Source organism: Mus caroli, unplaced genomic scaffold (genome assembly GCF_978045245.1).
Source record: "Mus caroli unplaced genomic scaffold, Mus_caroli_1 scaffold_1, whole genome shotgun sequence".
Taxonomy (NCBI): domain Eukaryota; kingdom Metazoa; phylum Chordata; class Mammalia; order Rodentia; family Muridae; genus Mus; species Mus caroli.
Genome location: NW_028227256.1, coordinates 143946267 through 143970781, shown reverse-complemented (window position 1 = coordinate 143970781; position 24515 = coordinate 143946267). Strand labels below are relative to the sequence as shown.

At 35.2% G+C, this 24515-nt stretch overlaps 1 protein-coding gene across 3 annotated transcripts in view; it reads right to left on the bottom strand.

Annotated features, from left to right (window-relative positions):
• Brinp3 (BMP/retinoic acid inducible neural specific 3) overlaps window positions 1-24515 on the bottom strand; it is a 372378-nt gene that overhangs the window by 174696 nt on the left and 173167 nt on the right. For all 3 annotated transcript variants that reach the window (XM_021165977.3, XM_021165986.3, XM_029483285.2), the window contains exon 4: window positions 6277-6467. In XM_021165977.3, coding sequence (XP_021021636.1) covers window positions 6277-6467 — 191 coding nt within the window. The remainder of the gene's footprint in view (window positions 1-6276; window positions 6468-24515) is intronic.

The following is a 24515-nucleotide window of genomic DNA, read 5'->3' as shown; positions in this document are numbered from 1 at the left end:
CTGGTAATTCATGACAAATACTTATCAATTCTATTTATGTTCTATTAAAATAAGAAATGTTTTCAATGCATTTTCTCAATGTTTCTTTTTCATAATTTATTGACTTCCATTTTTATTTACTCTTGTTTTGCTTGGAGATTTTCATACATTTTTGTTCATGTTGTCATGTTTTGTTAATTATTTCATGATTTATATTTAGTTTTCTGCCAATTTCAGTTAATATTTTATAAGCTGCTTGTAAGGTTAAAAACACTTTTAAAAGTCTTATGTTAGATTTGGTAATCTTTTCAGTTTGCTCAAATTTGTTTGTGTCTCTTGAAAGGACAGTGATATTTCCATATATCTATCATCTACTTATTCTCTGTGAGTCAGTCTTTATTTTCACAATGTTAGAGATTGAATTACATCTTGGAATTATTAAGAATCACTAGGAACTGGACATAGTTTTACAGCATCTGAGTTTATGTGGGTTTTTAGGATCTCAACTCAGAAACCTCACAGGCTAGACAAGTACCTTATTCATTGATCTATCTCTTCTGTGCTATTTCTTTTTACTTTTTCTTTGACCTGTGCACGCTTTAGACATTTTGTAAAATACATGATGACTCTCTATATGCTTTCTGGTACTAATTAATGTATGAATAGCTTGCATGACATTTGCTTATCTATGATTTTAGTACAAATTAGATGTTTCCTTTCTGTAAAATGAAAGTGAGGTAAGTTGTTAAAATCTGACACTGAAAGAGGATAACATTTGAAATGCAAATAAATAAAGTATCCAATACAAAAAGAAAAAAAAAGACACTGTTAAATATGTATCTATTTTCTTGACTCTTAGTTGGGATGAATCTCGTTTGTTGATATAAATATTATACGTGCTATTTCTTCTAGGCTAATTAACTGATATTCTTTTCAAAATATCTATCTTGGTTATTTTCTCTAAAACCTTCTTTTCAAATACTTAAGGAGAGATGTGTGTTACCTGTATGGTCTATCCTTTCCCATGTCTTTACTTTTTGATGTTTTGTTTTGTATATGGCCCTGGTCATTCTTGCATCTTAGCTCTGCTAGGACATACTTTCAAGAGACCAGGCTGGCCTCAAACTCAGAGGAATCCACATGCCTCTGTTCCCATGTGTTGAGAATAATTAATAATCTATATTTAAATCTCAAGATGAGTAAAAGATTGAAAAGATTTTATTGCTTTGTTTTGAAAATCTATTTTGGTAGTTTACCTCAAGAGTTTCAGCAATATACCTAAAGATACTTATATTTTACATGTTTTTTGACACTGTAAGAACAAGTAAGTTGTATTTATTTGATTTTTAAATGTTATTGTCCTATCTCCACTTTCATTTCCCTAATATTCTCATGATAACTTACATATCTTAAAACATACTTTTGTGCTCATATACTATTATCTATAACTGCATATTCTTATTTTAGTGACTACATTTAATTACAGCAAAACCAAATGTTTCTAGACTAGTCAATGTGAAAGGAACTTGGAGGACCTTGGTAACTTAGACTTTATATAATCCCTAATCTAGAAGCAGAGAGTAATGAAATCTGGTCCTCAGACTCTGTCTCATTTGTACACAGACTGTGACCAGCCTCAGCCCATGGAATGGTGACTGTCACATTTAGGTAGAAAATCCAGCAAAACACACACACACACACACACACACACATACAGAGAGAGAGAGAGAGAGAGAGAGAGAGAGAGAGAGAGAGAGAGAGAGAGAGAGAGAGAATTGTTTACAGATTTACAGAATGGTCCTAAATCCCATATAATTGGCAGAGACCATCCGACATCATAGTGTGTAATTCAAAAAGACAAAGCATGTGTGACCCGTCGGAGCCATACCTGTAGAACTCTAAATATGAAATAACACTCGTAAACTAAGTTAACTTTTAGCATACATTGTGTATTTATTTTTCATTTCTTTAAATGCTGAAAATTAAATATTTATATATTATTCTCTATTAGAGTAACTACTCTTCTATCACAGAGTTCAGCAAACCATATCAATACATCAAATATTTCAAGAAAATAACAATTATACTATTCTAAAACCATTAATTAAATTCTATCAAATGATTCAACTTTTTCACTAAATGATCTCTAAAGTTTAATGCAATTACAAAAAACATTTACCACAATGCATATGCATAATCAAGATTGTTTTTATGTTCTATTACCTCCCCAGATAAACATTATTTTCATCTTCTCATTAATATCCCTCTTAAAACTTTGAACTTTATCAGACTATTTCAAAATAATGCCATATTAGTGAAATTATATCTCAGTTAACTCAGTTGACTTGAGCTTTTAAAAAAGTAATAGCCAATTCTAGACATTTATTTGACAATACAATGAATGATTTATTGAGGAAATATAACTTTATATCAATATATTAATCACACTTTTATGGGATATTATTGAGCTCCACAGCAGTTTGAGGCTCTGTTTTGAAATTTACAGTTTCATTAATGAGCTACTGCTCACATTTAGTCTCATAATTATAGGAGATAAACACAACAAATTGCTGTATTTCATTTTCTGGAGTGAATCTCATAGTTAGCACTAATTGCTAAACTCCTTTGTGTTTTTCAAGAATTCACATGAATAAAGTTGGCATGATTGTGCATTTCTAATTGTATTTTTGTTGATGTCTGATAGTCTCATTTATGTTTATTTTTAGCAGTACTTTGCCTTTTAAATTCTGAGAATTGAGAGGCAAAACGATTCAACATTTATTTGAGAAATAAAATGCCCAATACATGGTACTTTGAACACACATTATATTCAAACCAGGAAACTGCATTTTCTTATTCTAATACCAGCTATTATATAATAAATATAATATAATTAATATAATAATGTAATATTTTAAAATAATTAATGAAAACTCTAAAGATTTAATGAAAAAAATTAATTTAGGTTTAACACAGTAAAACTGTTTGCATTCAAATATTTACTTCACATCATTGATTTTATATTTTTATTCTATAATTGTTTTTTCGCATGTTTATGTATAGAGGGGTGGTAAGTTATTGGATATGAGTTGGAGTGGTTTCCTTAAAGTAGCTTGGTGCCATTTATTTTAAGTTGTGTTTGGATGCTATTGAACATCTATTTCATTGCCCTTTAACCATCTTTACCATGTTTACACTGTTATTTAAGGATTGTTTACTATATGTATGATCATGCACAAACATTTTTTGAATCCATATAAGGATCATTTTTAGTGGAGTTGTACATTAAGAAGTCTATAACCTGAGACTCATGTGGACACACAGCATTGGTCTTCATTACACTTTAAACACAGCTCAGTGGCATAAAGCCTCAGGGTAACCCAGAATGTATCTACCCTGCTTCAGATACCACCAGTCACTTAAAATGACAACTTTCTCTAAAAATCAATAGCTTTGGGGATAAAATTAAGTTCAGAAAGATGTATTTACATCCTTCTCAGTTCGTATACCCTTCACCCTGCACTCTTGACAAATTTGCCTAAGTGCACAGACATGCTGTTGGGATCTTGCACATTCATCATTTCTATTTTTAAAAACAACTTAAACACGAAGTATGTGTTCTATTCATAACCTCTTTATTCATCATCTTCTCCCTACTTAGTTTCTTCTATCTTATCTAAGACTTGACTTCTACTAATCTTCACAATTGGGACATACACATATTTGGAAGTTCTGTTGATCTTATGGTTAGTACAAAAACAATCTGAGTTTATCTGTCAATTTCCAAATACCAGGTTATATTTTTCTGTCTTTCAGAGCTTCTCCTAGATTCATTGTTCCTCACCAGAGCCTCACTTTGGGTCTCAATTGTATTATAGAGCTATCCTTTAAACTATGGGGAAAATTATCTTTCCAACATAATTTTTTGTGAAAGAAAAGTTTAAAATATTTCTAATATGGAGTTATATACTACATTAAAATATATACTTTCTTTGGTGATATAAAAACTCTATGGATAAACATGCATTAAGTTTAGTCATGAAGTGTAGCTGAGTTTTTTACTTATGGGTAATAAAAACTGCTGTGTAATTCTACTTTTAATGAACAAAAAGTCAATAACTATATAATAAACATACATCCACGCTTTCTCTATTAGAAATTATACTCTAACATACTGTTTTCATTATTAAAATTGATTTCTGAGAAAGTCTATTACCTTTCAGCGTCTGCAAGCAAAGTGTCTAACAATATCCTAGTTTATAGCTTTTCTACATCAACTGAGATTTCTGAAATTGCATTAGCTCCATATTTTTTTACACAACTTACTATTGATTTATGCTAAGTTCATTGGTATATGCTCCTTACTGCCACATTATAAGTTTCATTTCATAAATTATAAATTACATATAGTTGTATTTTATAATTTATATATACAGAAAAATTATCAACTCCTTGTACTAGAGACACTAAATATAAAAGTGTCAGAACATTCCATATCACTTGATATTTCTTCGATTATCTTTGTGTGTGTGTGTGTCTACATCCATTCATTTCAAATATTGCAGTTCATAAAATATCAAAGTAATACCCTTTCAACTTACAGGCATGAGGACATGCACACATATATTTTAATTTCATAAGAAAATGAATGTTATACTTAATATTGTTTTTTGTGTTAAATATGAAACGTGAGCTATTACATGACAAAATACACTTTTTACTTATTTTGTTGTGGAGAATTTCATCTAAGAAATTAATGTGACTGTTCTCTTTAGTTATTAATAACCTTGCTTTTTGCTAAACACAATAATATAATTATCCTAATATGCCATAGAAATATCATTCAAAGGGTATTGTTTCAGTGTACCACCCTTCATAACCCCATCCTCTGTTTTCCATTTATTTGACATTTCTTTTGGAAATTTTACCTACATCATTTATTATGTTATCAGTTTTGATAACCTTACTATGTACAAAGTGAAATAACATTAGTGAGCAGGTAATATATTGTTCCATGAATTCTACATTACATTATATTTTGTCCTTTAGAAACTTGTATATGCTAACTCTATTTTTAAATTATATATATATATATATATATATATATATATATATATATATATATCTGTGACTCACTTTCACGCTAGTAAAACATCTTAATATATTTTAAAAACTATAACCTAATGAACAATTGTAAATATAATCTATATGCTTTCTAAGGTTTATTTTACAAACACAATTCTAAGAATTCTCTGTGAACTTCAAATTTCAAGTAAAATTTAATTATACTTGGTCATAAAAATGAAAACAAAACCCTACTTATCAACTGAAAATGCTGCATCAACCTGCATATAATTATACCTTATAAATAAAAGCTTTGAAAAAGGACAACACATTTTTTAAATAGTCATTTGAATCACTGGTTGGAGAAATATACAGAAATTGTATAAAACTCTATAAGGTCTCAATGGGGATAACCTTGGCCAAAATGCCCAACATTGAGGAGAGGGAACTCAAAGAGCCCACCTGCAGTATCTAGACAGTATCTCAAGCAAAGCAAAGGGGTTACTAACCCACAGTCAAAATTTCTGACACAGAACTGTTTCTGTCTAAAAGAACTGCAGGGACACAAATGGAGAACAGACTGAAGGAAAGGCGGTCCAATGACTGGCCGAACTTGGAATCCATCTCATGGGAGGGCACCAAAGTCCTGACATTATTATTGATGCTAGGATGTGCTCAACAGAGAGGAACCTGCCATGGCTGTTACCTGAGAGGTTCTGCCAGCAGATGACTGAGACAGAAGCAGATACTTATACCCAACCACTGAACTGAAGTAGGGAACTTCTATGTTTGAATTAGGGGAAGGATGGAAGAAGCCCAAGGGAATAGTGACCCCATAAGAAGACCAGCATTCTAAATTTACTGGGAACTCAGGAAGCTCCCAGAGACTGAACCACTAGCCAGGAGCATACGAGGGACAGTCTGAGGCCCTCCTCGCACAAATATAGCAGAAATCTGTCTGGTCTGGTCAGGCCTTAGTGATAGATGATGTGCTTATTCCTCAAGAGACTTGAATCTCCAGGGAAGGAGGAGCACTGGTAATAGGGTGGGGGTAGCACCCTATGGGAGGAACAGGAAGGAGGAATGGGATGAGGAATTGAGGGAGGGGAGACTTAGAGCGGACAATGATGGAAATGTAAATAAATAAAATAATAAAAATTGGAAAAAAATAAAGGGATAAAAGAAAGGAAAGGGAAAATATTTTTCTAAGTTCAAGCTTAAGTTTAGGCTTACCTTGATGGCAGTGGATGCAATTTGGATATGGTGAAGTCTGCGAAGGGTGCTGTCCCTGTCAATAAAATAGGAAGCAGCCAACTGATGTAAGGTCTCCAGAGTAACAGACGAACTATTGGTGCTGGTTTCACTTCCTTCAGATCTTTTGCTCAGCTTCCGCTTGTCCACAAAAATTGTGAGTGACTCCTCTCCTGTATTAATAATATAAAAATGATTGTATTTTCCAGTTAAAATACATCTTATACTTATCGCCAAGAAAGAGTGCCTACAAAAATCCTGTGAGGAAACAATTAGTGAAAATCACAAATCTTAATAAATATTTTAAAGTTTTTATGATTTTCTTTCCCAAGTACCTAGATGTATCAGAGATATTGAAGACTTTGAATGTATGTTTAGTAAATGTTAAACATAGAGATATTAAAGGACAATTTCATTAATCTTATTGACATGTAGTTTAAGTTAGTGAACATTTGTAGACCACAAAGCAAAGCATAATAAAATATTAAGTGAAGTTTTGTAGCACTGTAGTGAACCATACCTTTACAGTGGAATTGTTGATAGGAACAATAAACCATAATTAGTACTCAGCTATACATTTAAAATGAAGAGAAACTCTATTTTAAATGTTAGTAAAACATTCACAAGTTCCCTTCCTATTATATATTTAAGTATGGCTCTTTAATAAGAACTCTGTGAATGACTAAACTCCATAGAAGTTGTAGAAATTGATACTGGATGGTGGACGATGAGACAAGGCTTGCAGAGAGCTTGTAGGGAAGTTTGGATTTCCAAAGATTAAATGCTAATGAATAACTCCTAAATTACACCAATTAGACATGAGGAACTTTTTTCTTCCCAGACACTTACACCATTGTATATTTATCTAACACGTGACAGCCAAACTGGCTGCATGTTCTATCTCTTAGGGACCCATCTGCTCTGGTGGCCCTGTGCCCACTTATAAACTGATAGGCTTTGCTTGAGGAAGGTCAAATAAGATGATCCACAAATGCAGTATGTATCTCCTTTCTATCTGAAAGACGATATATGCTTTACAATAGCGTGGTTCACGGGATCATCTAATACTTGAGCTCATAGACCTCTATAATACAGCAGGTTACAGTAAGCTATTAACAACAATTTTACTTATAAAAAACATTATATGTTTGAAATGATTTAAAAGTTTTTTGAGATTATAATTATATTGTTTACCCCTTCTATTTCCTCCTTCAAGTCCTAAGGAAAACATTTAATATATAGTATTTTACTATGGTAAATGATGTAAGGAAACTAGATTTTTTTTTCCTAGGAAACGTTGATATCGTAATTTAAAGAGTAGTGCTATGACTGACCACAGAGAAATGTTTATAGTGATAAACTAATGTGATATGGTTCAGGGAAATGTATAGAATAAGTACGTGAGTCAGAAACTAAATGAGTGATGTCAAAAGATGCTTATATAAACTATGACAACTAAAAAATGAAACGAGTTTTCAAATGGTTATAAAGTATAAAAATGTAGGTAAATCTTAAGACAGCTTCCTTCAGAAGCACCCATAACAAATACCTTAACAACTAGTTAACATATATTTGTCCCCAAGGGAAGAGAAAATGTGTAAAATTGACATGTCTAAAAAAGTCGATATTGGAAACAATAAAAATATTTTTGAGATGTTTGCATTTATTATTGAAATATTCTGTTATTTAAAACAGTAAATCTGCTTAAAAACAATATTTTCTTAATTTTATTTTAATATTTTATTATTTATTTTTATTACTATTACTATTATATTATTCTATTTATGTATTCCAAATGTTGTCCTCCTTCCTTGTTCCTCCTCCTTAAGTTCTTTCCTCCATCCTTCCTCCCCTTTTCTTAGGAGAGGGTGCTCCCTTGCTCACCCAACCAACCATCCCCCCCTCACCCTGTACCAGAATCACCCTTCTCTGGAGCATCAAGTTTCTAAAAGATTAGGCTCCTCCTCTCCCACTGAGACCACCAAGGCAAGCAGATTGTGAGTGTAATATAGTCCACCTCCTTGGTATGGTAATCTATCCTAGGCATTGGTCGTAGCTGCTTCTTACAATTATTACTAGTCATTTGTGCATATGCCTGAGTATACCACACAGATCACATTTTATTTGGATGTTCTATTTGTATACAAGTGTTAATACATGCACATGCACATATAATGTATTTGTATCAATTAACAGTGATTTCATTTTTTCTCAAGCATCTTAATGCACTTTTTCATATGTCTTGTATATAGCTCAACATTTCCCTTTGACAGAGATATTTTATGACATGGTTTAAATATAAGCTTTAAACTTTTTTTAGTAATTAAAAAATTTAAACATAAAACTTACTGAGCCCACACAAATAGTTTCGCAGGAGTATTCTGCCAAAACTTTGAAGATGAAGAAAAAAGAAAAACAAAGGTTTCTTGAAATGTTCTCATATAACATGGAAGAAAATTCTTAATATAATTCCACACAGCAGTGGCACAAATATTTGAAGTGTATAAAGACAACACATACCTATTAACTAGTATTATTGAAAGATAAAATTATGTAACAATATATAGTATTCACCAGTAAATTAAAAATCTTCCTTCTCCTGACCAAATGTGATAATTCTAATAGTGTGAGGATGTTTACAGATTAGGAAATTAAAAAAAAAATTAGCTTATCATGATATCTAGGAATAGAACCTATGTCTATCACTAATGCTTACAATGTATTTGATGATGGATATCAATTTGTGACTAATTAGAATTTGTAAATCAATAATTAGATCATAACTGTTAAATAAGGTAAAAGATGTGGCTCTCAGGAAAAAGCCATGTAATTTGCTAGAGAAAGTTAGGAAATTTTTCTGATTAAAATTAGATCCGAATAAATGCTGGGTCAAAGGCACTTCCCTGTAGACCTGTTATATTGTGAATAAAGACAATCAATTATGGTGCGAAGAGCCAAGATATTTCTCAGAGCAATATATTGAGTTTGTGTCCTCTGTTGTTGCATGAAAGCCTAAGTACATAAATATACACAAAAATATAAACATAGAAACACAGACAGACACACACAATTGCAATGAGAAAATACAAATAAAAGCAGTTCTTATTGACTTGGTGTTTTCACTAAAACATTTAAAAATAATTAATGTGGCTGTACATGTGTGAAATTTAAAAAGATCAGTGGACAAATTAGTCCACTCAGTTATAGAAATGATGTATAAATAAACTATATAAAAATACTAAGTGGACAAAACCAGACTGATGTAGCATTATTACATATTATTAAACATGAAAGTAAAAAATTGAAAAATGGAAAATTGCTCAAAACTCAGAAAACAATCCTAAAAGGCACAAAAATTATTTTTCCTGAACATAATTATTTATGCTAATGTAAACCTCCAGAGAACAGCCCTGGAAGGATCTTTTTTTTTTTTTGGTTCTTCTCCAGCCAGCAGAGGGAAAAGGATATCTTCGGAGGGTAAGATTCTGTTTTATGAGATATGGGGGGGGTTAGATTTTTGTCTTACATTATTTTGTTAGATATTTAGGGTTATTTTGATAGATATATAGGGTGGCTGTAAAATAATAAAAGGTTTACTTATCTAAGTCTAAATTACTTTGCTACTGTAGCTGACCAGCATTCTGTATTCCACTGAGGCCAGAAACAGCAGTCTCTGGTACTTAGCACCTCAACCTAAAACAGCAGGAGATAAAATAAAGGATTAATTGCTAGAGAGTTTCCCTCTCGTCCAGATGCCTCTTACTTGTCTGTCAAGGAGGATGTTTGGAATTATAAACTTCTAATAAACCAGAAGAAGAGAATAATGCTTGCAGAAGGAAAAAACTTTTATATAAGCAAATATGCATGAACACATAAATTCATATACAGATCCACACATGTGCATATGTACATTTCCATTCAAACCAATTAGGTTCACTTTGCATGCATTCTCACAATTACATATTTACACAGACACATCTGTACTTAAATATGTGTTTGGAGCAAAAGATGAAGCACCAATGCAGAAAGAACTCACTCAATGGTCAACAAGCTGAAGGGTCCAATTGAGGACTCCTCAGTCCCACTTGGGAGGGAGAAGAAACACAAGTGGGGAGGGAGAGAGGGACAAGGAAGGAAAGTGGATGTGAGGTGGGGACAAGGGGAACCTGATCTAGTATTGGGTGAGGGAAAATGACTGAAGGCCTGAGGGCTAGCAAAAAGAATGGAAACAGGCAACCTTGGGAGGTGGGACATTGGGGGGACCCTCCAGAATGCACCAGAGAGCAGGGAGGTGAGAGACTCTGAATTTAAAGGAAGGCACCTTAGATGAAATGCCTAACAGTAGAGAGAGGGAACTTTCAGAGCCCACTTCCAGGAGGAAGACAGGGCATGAAGTGAGGTATGGGCTTGCCATTCCACTGTCAAAATGCTGACATATATTTTTCATGTCTGAAAGAAATGCAGGAATGGGAATGAAGAGGAGCCTTAGGAAAGAAGTTCAAGCAACTGGTCCAAAGTAGGATCCAGCTCAAGAGGAGGTCTCAAGGCCTGATAGTGTTACTGAGGCTATGGAGCACTCACAAAAGGGACCTATCATGATCACATTCCAGAAAACCCAGCAAGCAGCTGAGTAAGATGCAGATATTTACACCTAACCAAAGGACAAAAGCTGCTGACCCCTGTGAATGAATTAAGGGAAGACTAGAAGTAGCTGAGGTGGTGAGCAGCCTTGTAGGAAGACCAGCAGCCTCAATTAAAGCGGACCCCTAATATTTGTCAAACACTGGACCACCAACCAGTCAGCATACACCAGCTGATATGAGGGTCCCAACACATATACAGCAGAGAACTACTGGGTCTGTGTTCATTCAAAGATGCACCTAGCCCTCAAGAGACTGGAGGCCCCAGGGAGTTTAGAGGTCTGGTTGGATGGGGAGTGGGTGGTGCGGATATGCTCCTGGAGCCAGGAGAGTGGGTAGGAGGTATGGGATGAGGAACAGTCGGAGGGTAGATGGGGGTGGGTGGGAATAATATATGGGGTGGAAGGAAGGAAGGAAGGACAAAAAAAAAAAAAAAAGAAAAAAGGTGCCCTCAGGCTCAGTTCTTTGTCCTCAACACTTATATGTCTTTGAGCATACATGATCAAATATTAAAAAGTTCATCACAAGTTCACACATAAAATCAAATCATAACTTGAAATAGAAGTTTACAACAGAGAAAGTTTACATATACATTAGGAATAATTATCTGACTAAACATTTATCACCTGTCACAGCTCTACAAGTTCACTGAGAGTTAAAATCTATAACTCTACAGAGATCTGATCAAAATAGTGGGCTAACAGCTAGTGATTATCATATATGTTTAATAATAACCGCAAGTTATTAGTGAAGTTTTGTATAGATTAACCCAGTCAGTATTTTATCTTCTGTCCTAGTACCTATAATAAATCATTAGTTCCCTTTGTATGACCTTTGGTTAATGGTTTTACAATGTCTTGGTATGTGCTCTGAGTAGTATAAAATCTGTTTACTATCTAGAAACAATTAACCGGTGACATGTGGGAGACTGACAGAGTTCTTACTGCAATTTTGACTATCAGAAAATGATCTAATTGCAGTCCTACTTTAAAGAGCTTAATAAATACTGATATTATTTTAGGAATTCTTATAGGATCATCAAGGAGCTAAAGAAAGGACCCAAGGATCTGAAAGGGTTTGCAGTCTCATAGGAGGAACAGCAATATGAACTAACCAGTAACCCCAGAGCTCCCAGGGACTAAACCACCACCCAAAGAGTACACATGATGGGACTCATGGCTCCAGCCACATATGTAGCAATGGATGGCCTAGTTGGTCATCTATGGGAAGAAAAGCACTTGGTCCTGTGAAGGCTTTATGCCCCAGTTTATGGGAATGCCAGGGCTAGGAAGCAGGAGTAGGTGGGTTGGTGAGCAGGGGTGGGGAGGGGATAGGGGATTTTTTGGAGGGGAAACCAGGAAAGGGGATAACATTTGAAATGTAAATAAAGAAAATATCTAGTAAAAAAGTTTTTTTTAAAAATTAGGAAATCATTTACTTGTTTGTATAACATTACTACAAGACAGTTCATCTTTATAGATCTACAGAGATCTGCTCAAAATAGTGTGCTAATAGCTAGTGATTGTCATGTATGTTTAATAATAACAACAAAATCATACTAATAGCAGGAATCTTTCATAAAATGATTTTCTGCTGTGCCTTTCCTACTGCAGTTCAGTCATAGCTGTTAATCTAAGTTGGTCATCTCAGGAAGATCACCTGTTAATTATTAACTTATTTGTTTTGGTTATTATAAGTGACTGAGAAGGTCTCAAAACTTGAGCCAGGCTTAGGCTCTTCCACAAGGCCTCAGAAAATTGAGCCAGGATTAGGTTTGTCCTCAAGGCTCAAACCAGAGCCAAAATGGGGCCCAACATGTAATGGCTATTCCCATTTGTCAACTTGACTATCTGGAATGAATTACAATCCATAATTAGAGGGCAAACCTGGAATGTAGAACTTGAGGCTTAAAGACACAGCTCTCTGACCTGGATCTTGACATGAAACACTTAGGCCCAAGGCAAGGAGGTACATGCCTTTACTCCCAGGAGATGGAGGCAAGGAGGTCTCTGAGTTCAAGGTCAGCCTGGGACAAAGCAATTTCCACACTTTTTGCTGGAGGTCTACATAAGAGCATTGGAAGAAGGAAGATTAACTCTTTTTAAACTGCTTGCATTTACTTGCTAGCACATCTGTTGCTACTGCTACTACTACTATATAGACCAACCTACTACTATAGAAGACTAGCTTAAACAACAAGCCTTGTGAAGACCAGGTTAAACAAGTAGCCTTGTGGGACTGAGAAACTACTAGAATCTTGGAGTTCCCATCCACAGCTGCCCATTGTTTGCTTAACTGGACTAGAGACTGTAAGTCATCACCATAAATCCTCTTAACATATAGAGAAATTACACAATCCTAGAATTGCAAATGATTGCTCTCCATACTCAACTTAAGAGACATGTTCAGTTTAAAGTACTCTACCGGGTATAGCAATAAACACAAATAGAGAAAATAAGCTATGGTTTACACCAAATGTTAACATCCTAATGGAACAATTCTTTCAAGATCTTTGGATTGTAGATCAACTCAAAAGTCCTATTCTAAACATGGGTATAAAGTAGAAAGATCAAATGCCATTTTACAGTCTACTTACACGTAGGGTGTCTCCAGCACTAAGAGTGGTTTTACATAAGATGGCTACATTCAAAGGTATGGGCATTTTTTTTTAATATTTCACTTAGGATGGGTAGTTCTTAAATACACTTAGAAAAATCACAATGAAATAAGTTGTTTACAACATTTCTCTAAGCATGCATTTAGTTTGAAACAAATTCATTCACAAAAGTTCTTCCTCAGAAATCAATAATTTGTTTTCTTTCTTTTATTTTTGGTTTTTCGAGACAGAATTTTTCTGTATAGCCCTGGCTGTCCTGAAACTCACTCTGTAGACCAGGCTGGCCTCGAACTCAGAAATCCGCCTGCCTCTGCCTCCCAAGTGCTGGAATTAAAGGTGTGCACCACAATAAATTCTTAAGCAAGATTAAAAAATTAAATTCCATGTCGTTCTATTTAGACAAACTTAGAAAATGTTTACACTATTTTTTGTTGTTGTTTTGTTTTGCAGTTTCCTGTACTTCAGTGATTGCTCCCTAACTTCCTGCCTGTTCCACTTCAAACTCATGGCCTCTTTCTTACTATTATTGAATGCATATATGTATTTACATATTCATTTATATCCTTAAGTTTAACCTGTTGGATCCATATAATGTTTAGAAAACAAAACAAAAATTATTCTGAATCAAAGCCCTTTGTCTAATAAACACCAATTTTTAATAAACAAAGCCCGCCTTTCTAATTTTCTTGTAATAAACTTTTTAGCACTGTCCTAGAGTATGTTACCATATCCTGAAAATAAGTTTTCTGGGGTGGGTATTTCTAAGAGTCCTTTTTTTTCTATTGCAACTTTTCAAGTGAAAAGAAAAAAATACTATTTAATACTTTCTCATAAAACTCAATTCTTGTTTTATCCCAAATGACAGAAGCAGAATATGCATGTGCTGTTTGTTTTTGTTTTTAGTTATTGCTAATGGTGTTGTTTTTTTCTTTTTTCACTAATGTTCACTGATTCAAGAATATTTAGCAAACATTAGACTCTCCCTTAAAAATAAAAAAATAATACTTACAAGATGTAGTAATCACTGTTTTAGATAAAATGACTCAAAATATACCATGCATGCTGGCATACTGTATACAGAAACAAAGATGAGCTATGAAAAACAGGGGTCTGAAATGAATGATCAAGAAACGTCTTTCTTTTGAATCTAAAGAAGAGCTATATATCTCTTTATTTTTTATCATACTGGTGTATATAAATCACAGATTTATTTATTTTTTCTAATATAAAACCATCAATAGTTACTTCATACAATAAGAATAAAAATAAAATATTTTAGAGACTTAACATGTTTAGCAATTCTCTGTATTTATTTAAATTTGCCTAATGTAAATAAGTAATTATAAAGAGAATATGATATAATGAAAGCAGCATGCATGGTATTGCTATCATATATGAAGGATAAATTCTTAACATTTACCATGCTCTCATTGACGATTTTGATTTTATTACAGTTGCATAAGATGAGAGCTAATATCCTCTCTGAAATCTTTGGGAACATTAAGCAATCGTCAGTAGTTTTTGACAAAGCAAACATAAGTATAATAAATAATACTTCATTCTCTTCCCATAATTGTATTGTACCTCATGAAGAATGAGAAAGTCTCATATTTTCATATTGTTCATATTACTGATTGTTTTTTAGTACCGGAACCTAGACTCTATCAATATTGTTATCTAGAAAACTTTTGTTAACAAAATATTTTGGATGCTTAAAAGGGTTAAAAAGGGTTTCTAAAGCCGGGCGTGGTGGCGCACGCCTTTAATCCCAGCACTCCGGAGGCAGAGGCAGGTGGATTTCTGAGTTCGAGGCCAGCCTGGTCTACAAAGTGAGTTCCAGGACAGCCAGGGCTACACAGAGAAACCCTGTCTCGAAAAACCAAAAAAAAAAAAAAAAAAAAAAAAAAGGGTTTCTAACACTTTGTTAAAAATGACGCATTTGCAAATTGACTTTCTTTTTTTTTTTTTTTTTTTTTTTTTTGCTGAGATGTCTTTTTTTTTTTTTTAATATTTTTATTACATAATTTCCTCAATTACATTTCCAATACTATCCCAAAAGTCCCCCATAGCGCCCCCCACTTCCCTACCCACCCATTCCCATTCTTTTGGCCCTGGCATTCCCCTATATTGGGGCATATAAAGTTTGCAAGTCCAATGGGCCTCTCTTTCCATTGGTGGCCGACTAGGCCATCTTTCCATACATATGCAGCTAGAGACAAGAGCTCCAGGGTTCCGGTTAGTACATCATGTTGTTCCAACAATAGGGTTGCAGATCCCTTTAGCTCCTTGGGTACTTTCTCTAGCTTCTCCATTGGGAGCCCTGTGATACATCCAATAGCTGACTGTGAACATCCACTCCTGTGTTTGCTAGGCCCCGGCATCGTCTCACAAGAGACAGCTATATTTGGGTCCTTTCAGCAAGATCTTGCTAGTGTATGCAATGGTGTCAGCGTTTAGAAGCTGATTATGGGACGGATCCCTGGATACAGCAGTCTCTAAATGGTCCATCCTTTCATCACAGCTACGAACTTTGTCTCTGTAGCTCCTTCCCTGGGTGTTTTGTTCCCAATTCTAAGAAGGTGCACAGTGTCCACACTTTGGTCTTCATTCTTCTTGAGTTTCATGCGTTTAGCAAATTGTATCTTATATCTTGGGTATCCTAAGTTTTGGGCTAATATCCACTTATCAATGAATACATATTGTGTGAGTTCTTTTGTGATTGTGTTACTTCACTCAAGATGATGCCCTCCAGGTCCATCCATTTGGCTAGGAATTTCATAAATTCATTCTTTTTAATAGCTGAGTAGTACTCCATTGTGTAAATGTACCATAATTTCTGTATCCATTCCTCTGTTGAGGGACATCTGGGTTCTTTCCAGCTTCTGGCTATTATAAATAGGGCTGCTATGAACATAGTGGAGCATGTGTCCTTTTTACCGGTTGGGACATCTTCTGGATATATGCCCAGGAGAGGTATTGCTGGATCCTCCGGTAGTACTATGTCCAATTTTCTGAGGAACCGCCAGCCTGATTTCCAGAGTGGTTGTACAAGCTTGCAATCCCACCAACAATGGAGGAGTGTTCCTCTTTCTCCACATCCTCGCCAGCATCTGCTGTCACCTGAATTTTTGATCTTAGCCATTCTGACTGGTGTGAGGTGGAATCTCAGGGTTGTTTTGATTTGCATTTCCCTGATGATTAAGGATGTTGAACATTTTTTCAGGTGCTTCTCTGCCATTCGGTATTCCTCAGGTGAGAATTCTTTGTTCAGTTCTGAGCCCCATTTTTTAATGGGGTTATTTGACTTTCTGGAGTCCACCTTCTTGAGTTCTTTATATATATTGGATATTAGTCCCTTATCTGATTTAGGACTTTCTTATACTTAAAATAGAACATTAATTCATATGTGTAAAAGAATCTCCTTAAGTCAAACTGAGACTGCTTATATCTAACTATAGGTTTTTTTAATCTGTGTTAATTTGTTAATCATAATATGCCAATTATCTATGCGATGCTAACTAGCTCATGATAAAGATCAATTAGTATGTTCTATTTTCAAGAACCATCAATTTTATAGAGAATAAAAACATTTTCTTCCTAATACATCTGGTTTTATTATCTTTACATGTCCATATGCAGCAATAAAATAATCAATTTCATGCCTGGCAGTGGTGGAGCACGCCTTTAATCCCAGCAGAGGCAGAGGCAGGGTGACGTCTGAATTCAAGGTCAGCCTGGTCTACAGAGTGAGTTCCAGAACAGCCAGGGCTACAAAGAGAAACCCTGTCTCAAAAAACAGAAACAAAAACAACCACCACCAACAACAACAACAAGAACAACAAATTTCAGTTTTATTTCATACATAGAAAATTAACTGAGTCATTTCTAGGAATATTATTACATTATTTTATTATATTCATAATCTTATTTTTTTTAGCTATTCACTTCATTTTTCTCTTTCTTTCTTTTTTGGATTTTTTAATTAGATATTTTCTTTATTTACATTTCAAATGTTATCTCCCTTCCTAGTTTTCCTCCCCAAACCAGCTAATCGATTTGCCCTCTGCCTGCTTCTATGAGGGTGTTCCCCCACCCACTCATCCACTCCTGCTTCCTCAGCTTTCATTTGTCTACACTGGGGCATTGAGTCTCCATAGGACCAAGGGCCTCTTCTCCCATTTAGGTCCAACAAGGCCACCCTCTGCTACATATGCTGCTGGACATCTGTTTTAAATTTAAAAATATGAAAAACTATCATTTTAATGGGTTTTAAAAATTATTTGAGATACTTATACCAAGACATGATAATGAAGGTTGCATTCTCAACTTTAAAGTTTCCCACAAGTATTCATTTATACAAATGCTTTAGAAATGTATAACTAAAACTGTTGCTATCTGTAAGCAAAACATGAGATACAAAGGACAGTAACATATTGCAGACAGAGACCGTTCTTTTGAAAGTGTTTCAGCACTCCAAGACTTTGTGTTCAAATCTCCAAGAACACAAAAAAGATAAATGATAGCAGATAAGATGATGTGATTATTCTGCATGGAAACAGGCAGCTGCCTTCTCCAACTGAAGCTCTGTGGTGGTTTGAGTACAATAACAGCACAAATTGGAGAATGCTTTTATGCACACTGTGAAACACAGAAATATAAAACAAAACCAAATCATGGTTTTTATACTTCACTATGATTAGCTGACAGCCTTATATACTTCTGAGCTATGTCATTTTGGTTATTTTTTTCCTGTCCTCACATGCAAATAGACTCTATTAATTCCAAAAAGAAATAGAAATTAAATCACTTTAATACTATCTGCTTTTTATATGGTTTGGGTCAATTTTCATTCTTATGTGTCTATTGTTATTATTGGTAGAAATAATATTCTGAAGAAGTTAGAACAAAAATTAATAGAATAAAAATCCTCTGAAGGATCTGGAGGGATGGGTACATGTTTAAGGACATTTGATGCTCTTCCAAGGACTTGCATTCAGTTCTCAGAATCTATATGACAACTTACAAAATTCTTTAATTCTAGCCTGCAGGATCTAATACACTAATTAGAATTCCAGGAGCATAAGATACACATGTGATGCATATGCATATACATAGGAAAAATATTCATATACTTAAAGTCATCAGGTACCTTGATTGTTCAGTACTGAATGGTCAGTCCTGAAAGCATTCTTTAAAATAACACTGTATGAACTGAAGAGGTTAGAATTGAGGGTTTATTTATATGTACATATCTTGTATATTAAATAATGTTTAGTGGAAAAGATGTCGAGTTAAGAATTGATGGCCGGGATATATAGTAGTATTTAATGGGAAAGGAGAAGGGAGAAATTTTGTAATTATAATATCAAATTTTTCTAAAAACAAAACCAAACCACAAAGACCTTCTACCTTTACATGAATCCTGGGGTTAAATCAATGAGAATAGTTCATATTGCACTTTATTTTGCTAGAATTTGTTCTTTTTTATGATAAAAAAATAAGCATATGTGGCTCCTTGGCCCATTGCTGAGGTCTGTAAGCAGCATATGAAAGTGATCTACTTCTTGTGGTATTGAAAGTGAGAACTCATTGATCAACAGATTCGAAGTGAACCAGCTGTGTGTAATCATGAAGTGGAAAGATTTAAAAGCACGGAAAAGTTATACATATTCTCTCCCATTTTCCCTCTGAAGACAGGGTAGTCCAAAAGAAGCCTTCTTCCAACTTAACATCAAAAATGAAAAAAAAAATCATATGATTGTCACTGCTGCCAGCAAATACTATCACAAACCATCAAATTATAATCTACTTACTTTTAGAGTCTTTATATTTTCTTTTATTTATAATATAATTTTGAATTTATAACATAACTATATCATAGATTGAATAATAACGGCCCCTATAGGCACATATATTTGAATGCTTAATTAAGGAATGACACTATTTGAAAGGAATAGAAGAATTAGGAAGTATAGAGTTACTGGAGGAAGTATGTGTCACTGGGATTCAGCTTCAAAGTCCCATGACAAATTTACAGTCCCTACTTGCCTATGAATCAAAATGTAACTCTCAACTGCTGCTCCAATGTCTGCCTGCATGCTTATATTAAATCCACCATGATGATAATAAACTAAACTCTGAAACTGTAAGCAAGCCTAATTAAGTGCTTTCTATTATAATAGTTTCTTTAGTCATGGTGTTGCTTTACAAGAGTAGAACAGTGAACACCTAAAAGATGCTCCACCATACCAAAAAGACAGGTGCTCTAATATATTCAGAGAAACCTTATTTCTAATATCCAGAAGCTGGAAACAATCCAGATGCCCCTCAACAGAGGAATGGATACAGAAAATGTGGTTCATTTAAACAATGGAATACTACTCAGCTATTAAGAACGAAGATATGAATTTTGCAGGCAAATGCACGGAACTAAAAAAAAAAATTCTGAGTGAGGTAACTCATACCTAAAAGGACATGCATGGCATGTACTCACTGATAATTGGATAGTAGCCAAAAACTTCAGAAGAGCCATGATACAACTCACAGACTCTAAGAAGCTTAACAAGAAGGAAGGTCCAAATGTGAATAACTCACACCCACTTAGAAGGGGAACAAAATTATCGTGGGAGGAAAATGGAGGAATAACCTGGGTGAGAGAGGTGAGGGAAAAGGGAAAAGGGGGCAGAATAGCGTATCTGAGAGACAGGAGAGGGCCCAGAGGGCCAGTAGAATGAATCGAACCACAATATATGGGGTGGAAGGCAGGTGAGACCTCTTGAAAATCTCAGAAACCTGGGCTGGGATAGGCTACCAGGAGTCAATTGTGATGACTTTAACCAAATGTCCAACAGTGGGGAGATATAACCTGAAGAGACCACCTCCAATAGATAGACATGGCTCCCATTTGAGGCAGATGACCATCTACTTATCTTAAAAATTTTTGGCCTAGAATTGCTCTGGTCTAAAGGAAATGTAGGACCAAAAATGCAGCATAGACTGAAAGGACATCCAGAGACCACCCCAATTTGTGATCCATCCCATGCTCACACAGAAAACCCTGTCACTGTTACTGATGTCATATTATACTTGCAGACAGGAACCTGGCATGGCTGTCCTCTGTGAAGCTCTACCAGCATCTGATTGAGACAAATGTAGTCACTTTCAACCAACCATTAGATTGATGTCAGGAACCACTATGGAAGAGTTTGGGGAAGGACTAAAGGAGCTGAAGGGGGATTATAGGAACAATAGTGTCAACTAATGAGGACCTCTCAGAACTCCAAGAGAGAGACTAAGCCACAAACCAAGAAGCATACATGGGTGGGTCCTTGCCCCAAGGCACATGGGTAGAAAAGGACTGCCTTGTCTGTCCTCAATGGGAGAGGAAGCACTTAATCCTGTCGGAACTGGATCCCCTAGGAAAAAAGGATGCTAATGTTTGTGGTGGGGTGAGTGAGAAAGAAACTTCTTAGTGGCTAAGAAGATGGGATGATGAACTTGGGGAGGGGCACCAGGAAGGGGAGCAGTTTATGGAATGGAAACAAATAAAAAATGATAATTTAAAAATGTAAAAGGCCGTCTCTAGATGGTCCATCCTTTCATCTCAGCTCCAAACTTTGTAACTCCTTCCATGGGTGTTTTGTTCCCAATTCTAAGAAGGGGCACAGTGTCCACACTTTGGTCTTCATTCTTCTTGAGTTTCATGCGTTTAGCAAATTGTATCTTACATCTTGGGTATCCTAAGTTTCATCCCCATAATCAGCCTCCAAACGCTGACACCATTGCATACACTAGCAAGATTTTGCTGAAAGGACCCAGATATAGCTGTCTCTTGTGAGGCTATGCCGGGGCCTAGCAAACACAGAAGTGGATGATCACAGTCAGCTATTGGATGTATCACAGGGCCCCAATGGAGGAGCTAGAGGAAGTACCCAAGGAGCTAAAGGGAAATTCAACCCTATAGGTAGAACAACAATATGAACTAAACAGTACCGCCTGGAGCTCGTGTCTCTAGCTGCATATGTATCAGAAGATGGCCTAGTCGGTCATCATTGGAAAGAGAGGCCCATTGGTCGTGTAAAATTTATATGCATCAGTACAGGGGGACACCAGAGCCAAGAAGTGGGAATGGGTGGTTGGGGGAGTGGGTGGTGGAGCGTGTGGGGGACTTTTGGGATAGCATTGGAAATGTAAATGAAATAAATACCTAATAAAAAAAGAAAAAAGAAAAGTCGTTGGCCATAAAACTGAAAACAAACAAATAAACAAACAAAAATGTAAAAGGCCAAAAAGGGAGGTTTTGAAATATGGTAAACCAAAAATGCATTTTTACAAAAATGTCTTCTAGATAAAAATCATAAGTCTTGAAACTTGCAAAATTATAGAGTTATTTGGTAAAATTTAGTTATGGGTTTTATTGAATCTGTATTCAAATGATGTTTGTACCAGTATCACCCAGAACAAAAACTATTAAAAGGTGTTTTGAAGTAATAAAGAGCAACACATTTGTTTGTTCCTAAGTTTAAAAAAAAATCCTAGTAATAGTACATCTGTTACAAAAGTAATTTAGTGGGGGTGGGTGGGAGGAAGGGAGCTGGTAGATGCCTTAGTGAGGAACAGGGCTTTTTGCTCTTCCTCAGGACCCAACTGGCTGCCAGAGACTCTGTCACACAACTCAAAACTGCTTATAGTACCAGTGTAAGGAGGAAGGACCACTCTTTTCTGACCACTGGTGAGGCTTAGATGTACATGCAGAAACACACACACACACACACACACACACACAGAGAGAGAGAGAGAGAGAGAGAGAGAGAGAGAGAGAGAGAAAATCAATTATATATATATATATATATAATTGATATATATACATATATATATATATACACACACACATATATATATGATGTATGTGTATGCATATGTGTATATGTATATTCTCCTGAGTTTAGCTGCACACACACACACACACACACACAGAGAGAGAGAGAGAGAGACAGAGAGAGAGAGAATCAATAATATATATATAAACATATATATATGATGTATGTGTATATATGATGTATATGTATGTGTATGTGTATGCGTATGTGTATATGTATATTCTCCTGAGTTTAGATGGGAGTGGGGGTGGGAGGTATAAGAAGAGCCAACAGTTATTGCTTTTTTCAATTCTTGAAAGGTGTAGTGAACAGAAAAGTAGCTGCATCTTTCTATTGCTTATCTGATTGGCTAAATAAATCATTTAATTCTGAAAATATCAAACAGATATACTTAAAATTACATATATGATGTAGTAATTTTATAATACAAAAAATATTTTCAGAAAGCACTTTTTAACTGTACTTGAAGACTTGAAACCAGGAATAAATTCTAATAATATTTTAAATCACTGCCTCTCTAATTAAGTATTTACTGCCTCAGTCCCTTCAATTTTAAGACTATCCCTTTTTCTTGTGTGCTGTTTTATTTTCCATGAGCATTATAGAGATTGCTACTGTTCCTGCATTTGTTACATATTATACTATATGAAATGAATAACAAAGTAGTCATGATATTTATTCCCTAGCTGGAAATCATTACATCCAAATAGTGTAATCTTTTTCAAAATAGATTCTTTAAATTGAAGAAAGTATTTTAGAAATTTAAACAGTGGTGGAGTTTAGATACCATTGTCCAAAATAACAGCAAGTAGAATTACAGCATTGATGAACAATATGGAAGCAATAAAACCAAAACACACAGGGAAAATGATGCATATAAAAGTAGGTTTTTGTACAGTTGATTTTCTCTAAAGGAAGATAATCTAATCAGCAGATTTATTGATCATAAAATGTCCCATTAATGTCTTCAAATTGTGTATCCAGATTTTATATCTAAGTTGAAAGCTTGGTGGGCTAAAGAAGTCTGGGGAACACACTCTTTCACATATTATCTAAAACAATTTTAATACCATTACTCTTTGGGTTTAAATGTTTGCTCATGTATGGGTATTTATTCTGCTGATTTTAAAATATATATTTCACTATAAAATTTTTTAATTCATTGAATAATATATTTCTTAAACTTAATTTTCTTCATTCATTCATTCATTCATTCTGTGTTCTGATCTCAATCCCCTCTCTCCTTCCAATCTCCCCCTCTTTTGCTCCCTCTATACATTGCCCCTATCCTACTCTTATGAGTACCTTCTTGGTAGCAACCCATCCTGACACAACCAATCATTGCAGAGCTAGATAACATACTCTCTTACTGAGGCTCCACAGTCAGGCAACAGAGTTGGAGACAGCCCCGACTCTACTTGTAGAGTAACCCATATGAAGACTAAGATGCACAACTACATGTGTGCAAAGTCCTAGGTCCATCTAGCCCATATACACTCTTTGGCTGGTGATTCTGTCTCTGGGAGCTCCCAAGGACACAGGTTAGTTGACTCTGTTGGTCTTGTGAAATCTCTATCCCCTCATGGTACCTGAATCCTTCCCCCAAATCTTCCTCAAGACTCCCAGAGCTCAACCTAAAGATTAGCTATGGGTCTCTGCTTCTGTTTTGGTCACCTGCTGAGTAGAGCCTCTCAGAGTAGAGTTATGCTAGACTTCTGTATGCAGACATAAAGGAGTATCATTAATAGGGTCAGTCTTGTCCATGGTATTGGTTTCAAGTTAGGCCAGTCACTGGTTGGCCATTCTTTCAGTCTTTGTTCCAACCTTGTCTCTGTACTTATTTTAGGCAGGACAAATTTGGAATCATAGATTTTGTGGTTAGGTAGGTATCCTTATCTCTTCATTGTGGGGTCCTGCCTGGGTAAAGGTGGGCACTTCAGGGTTAATATCTCCCAATTCTAGGAGTCATGTGAGTCACCTCCATAGACTCTGTGAAGCCTACCCCATCCCTGGTCTTTGGTTTAGGGAGAGATCAGAAGTGAGGGCCAGGAGAGTGAAAGGAAACTGGTGGCAAGAGAGGATGGG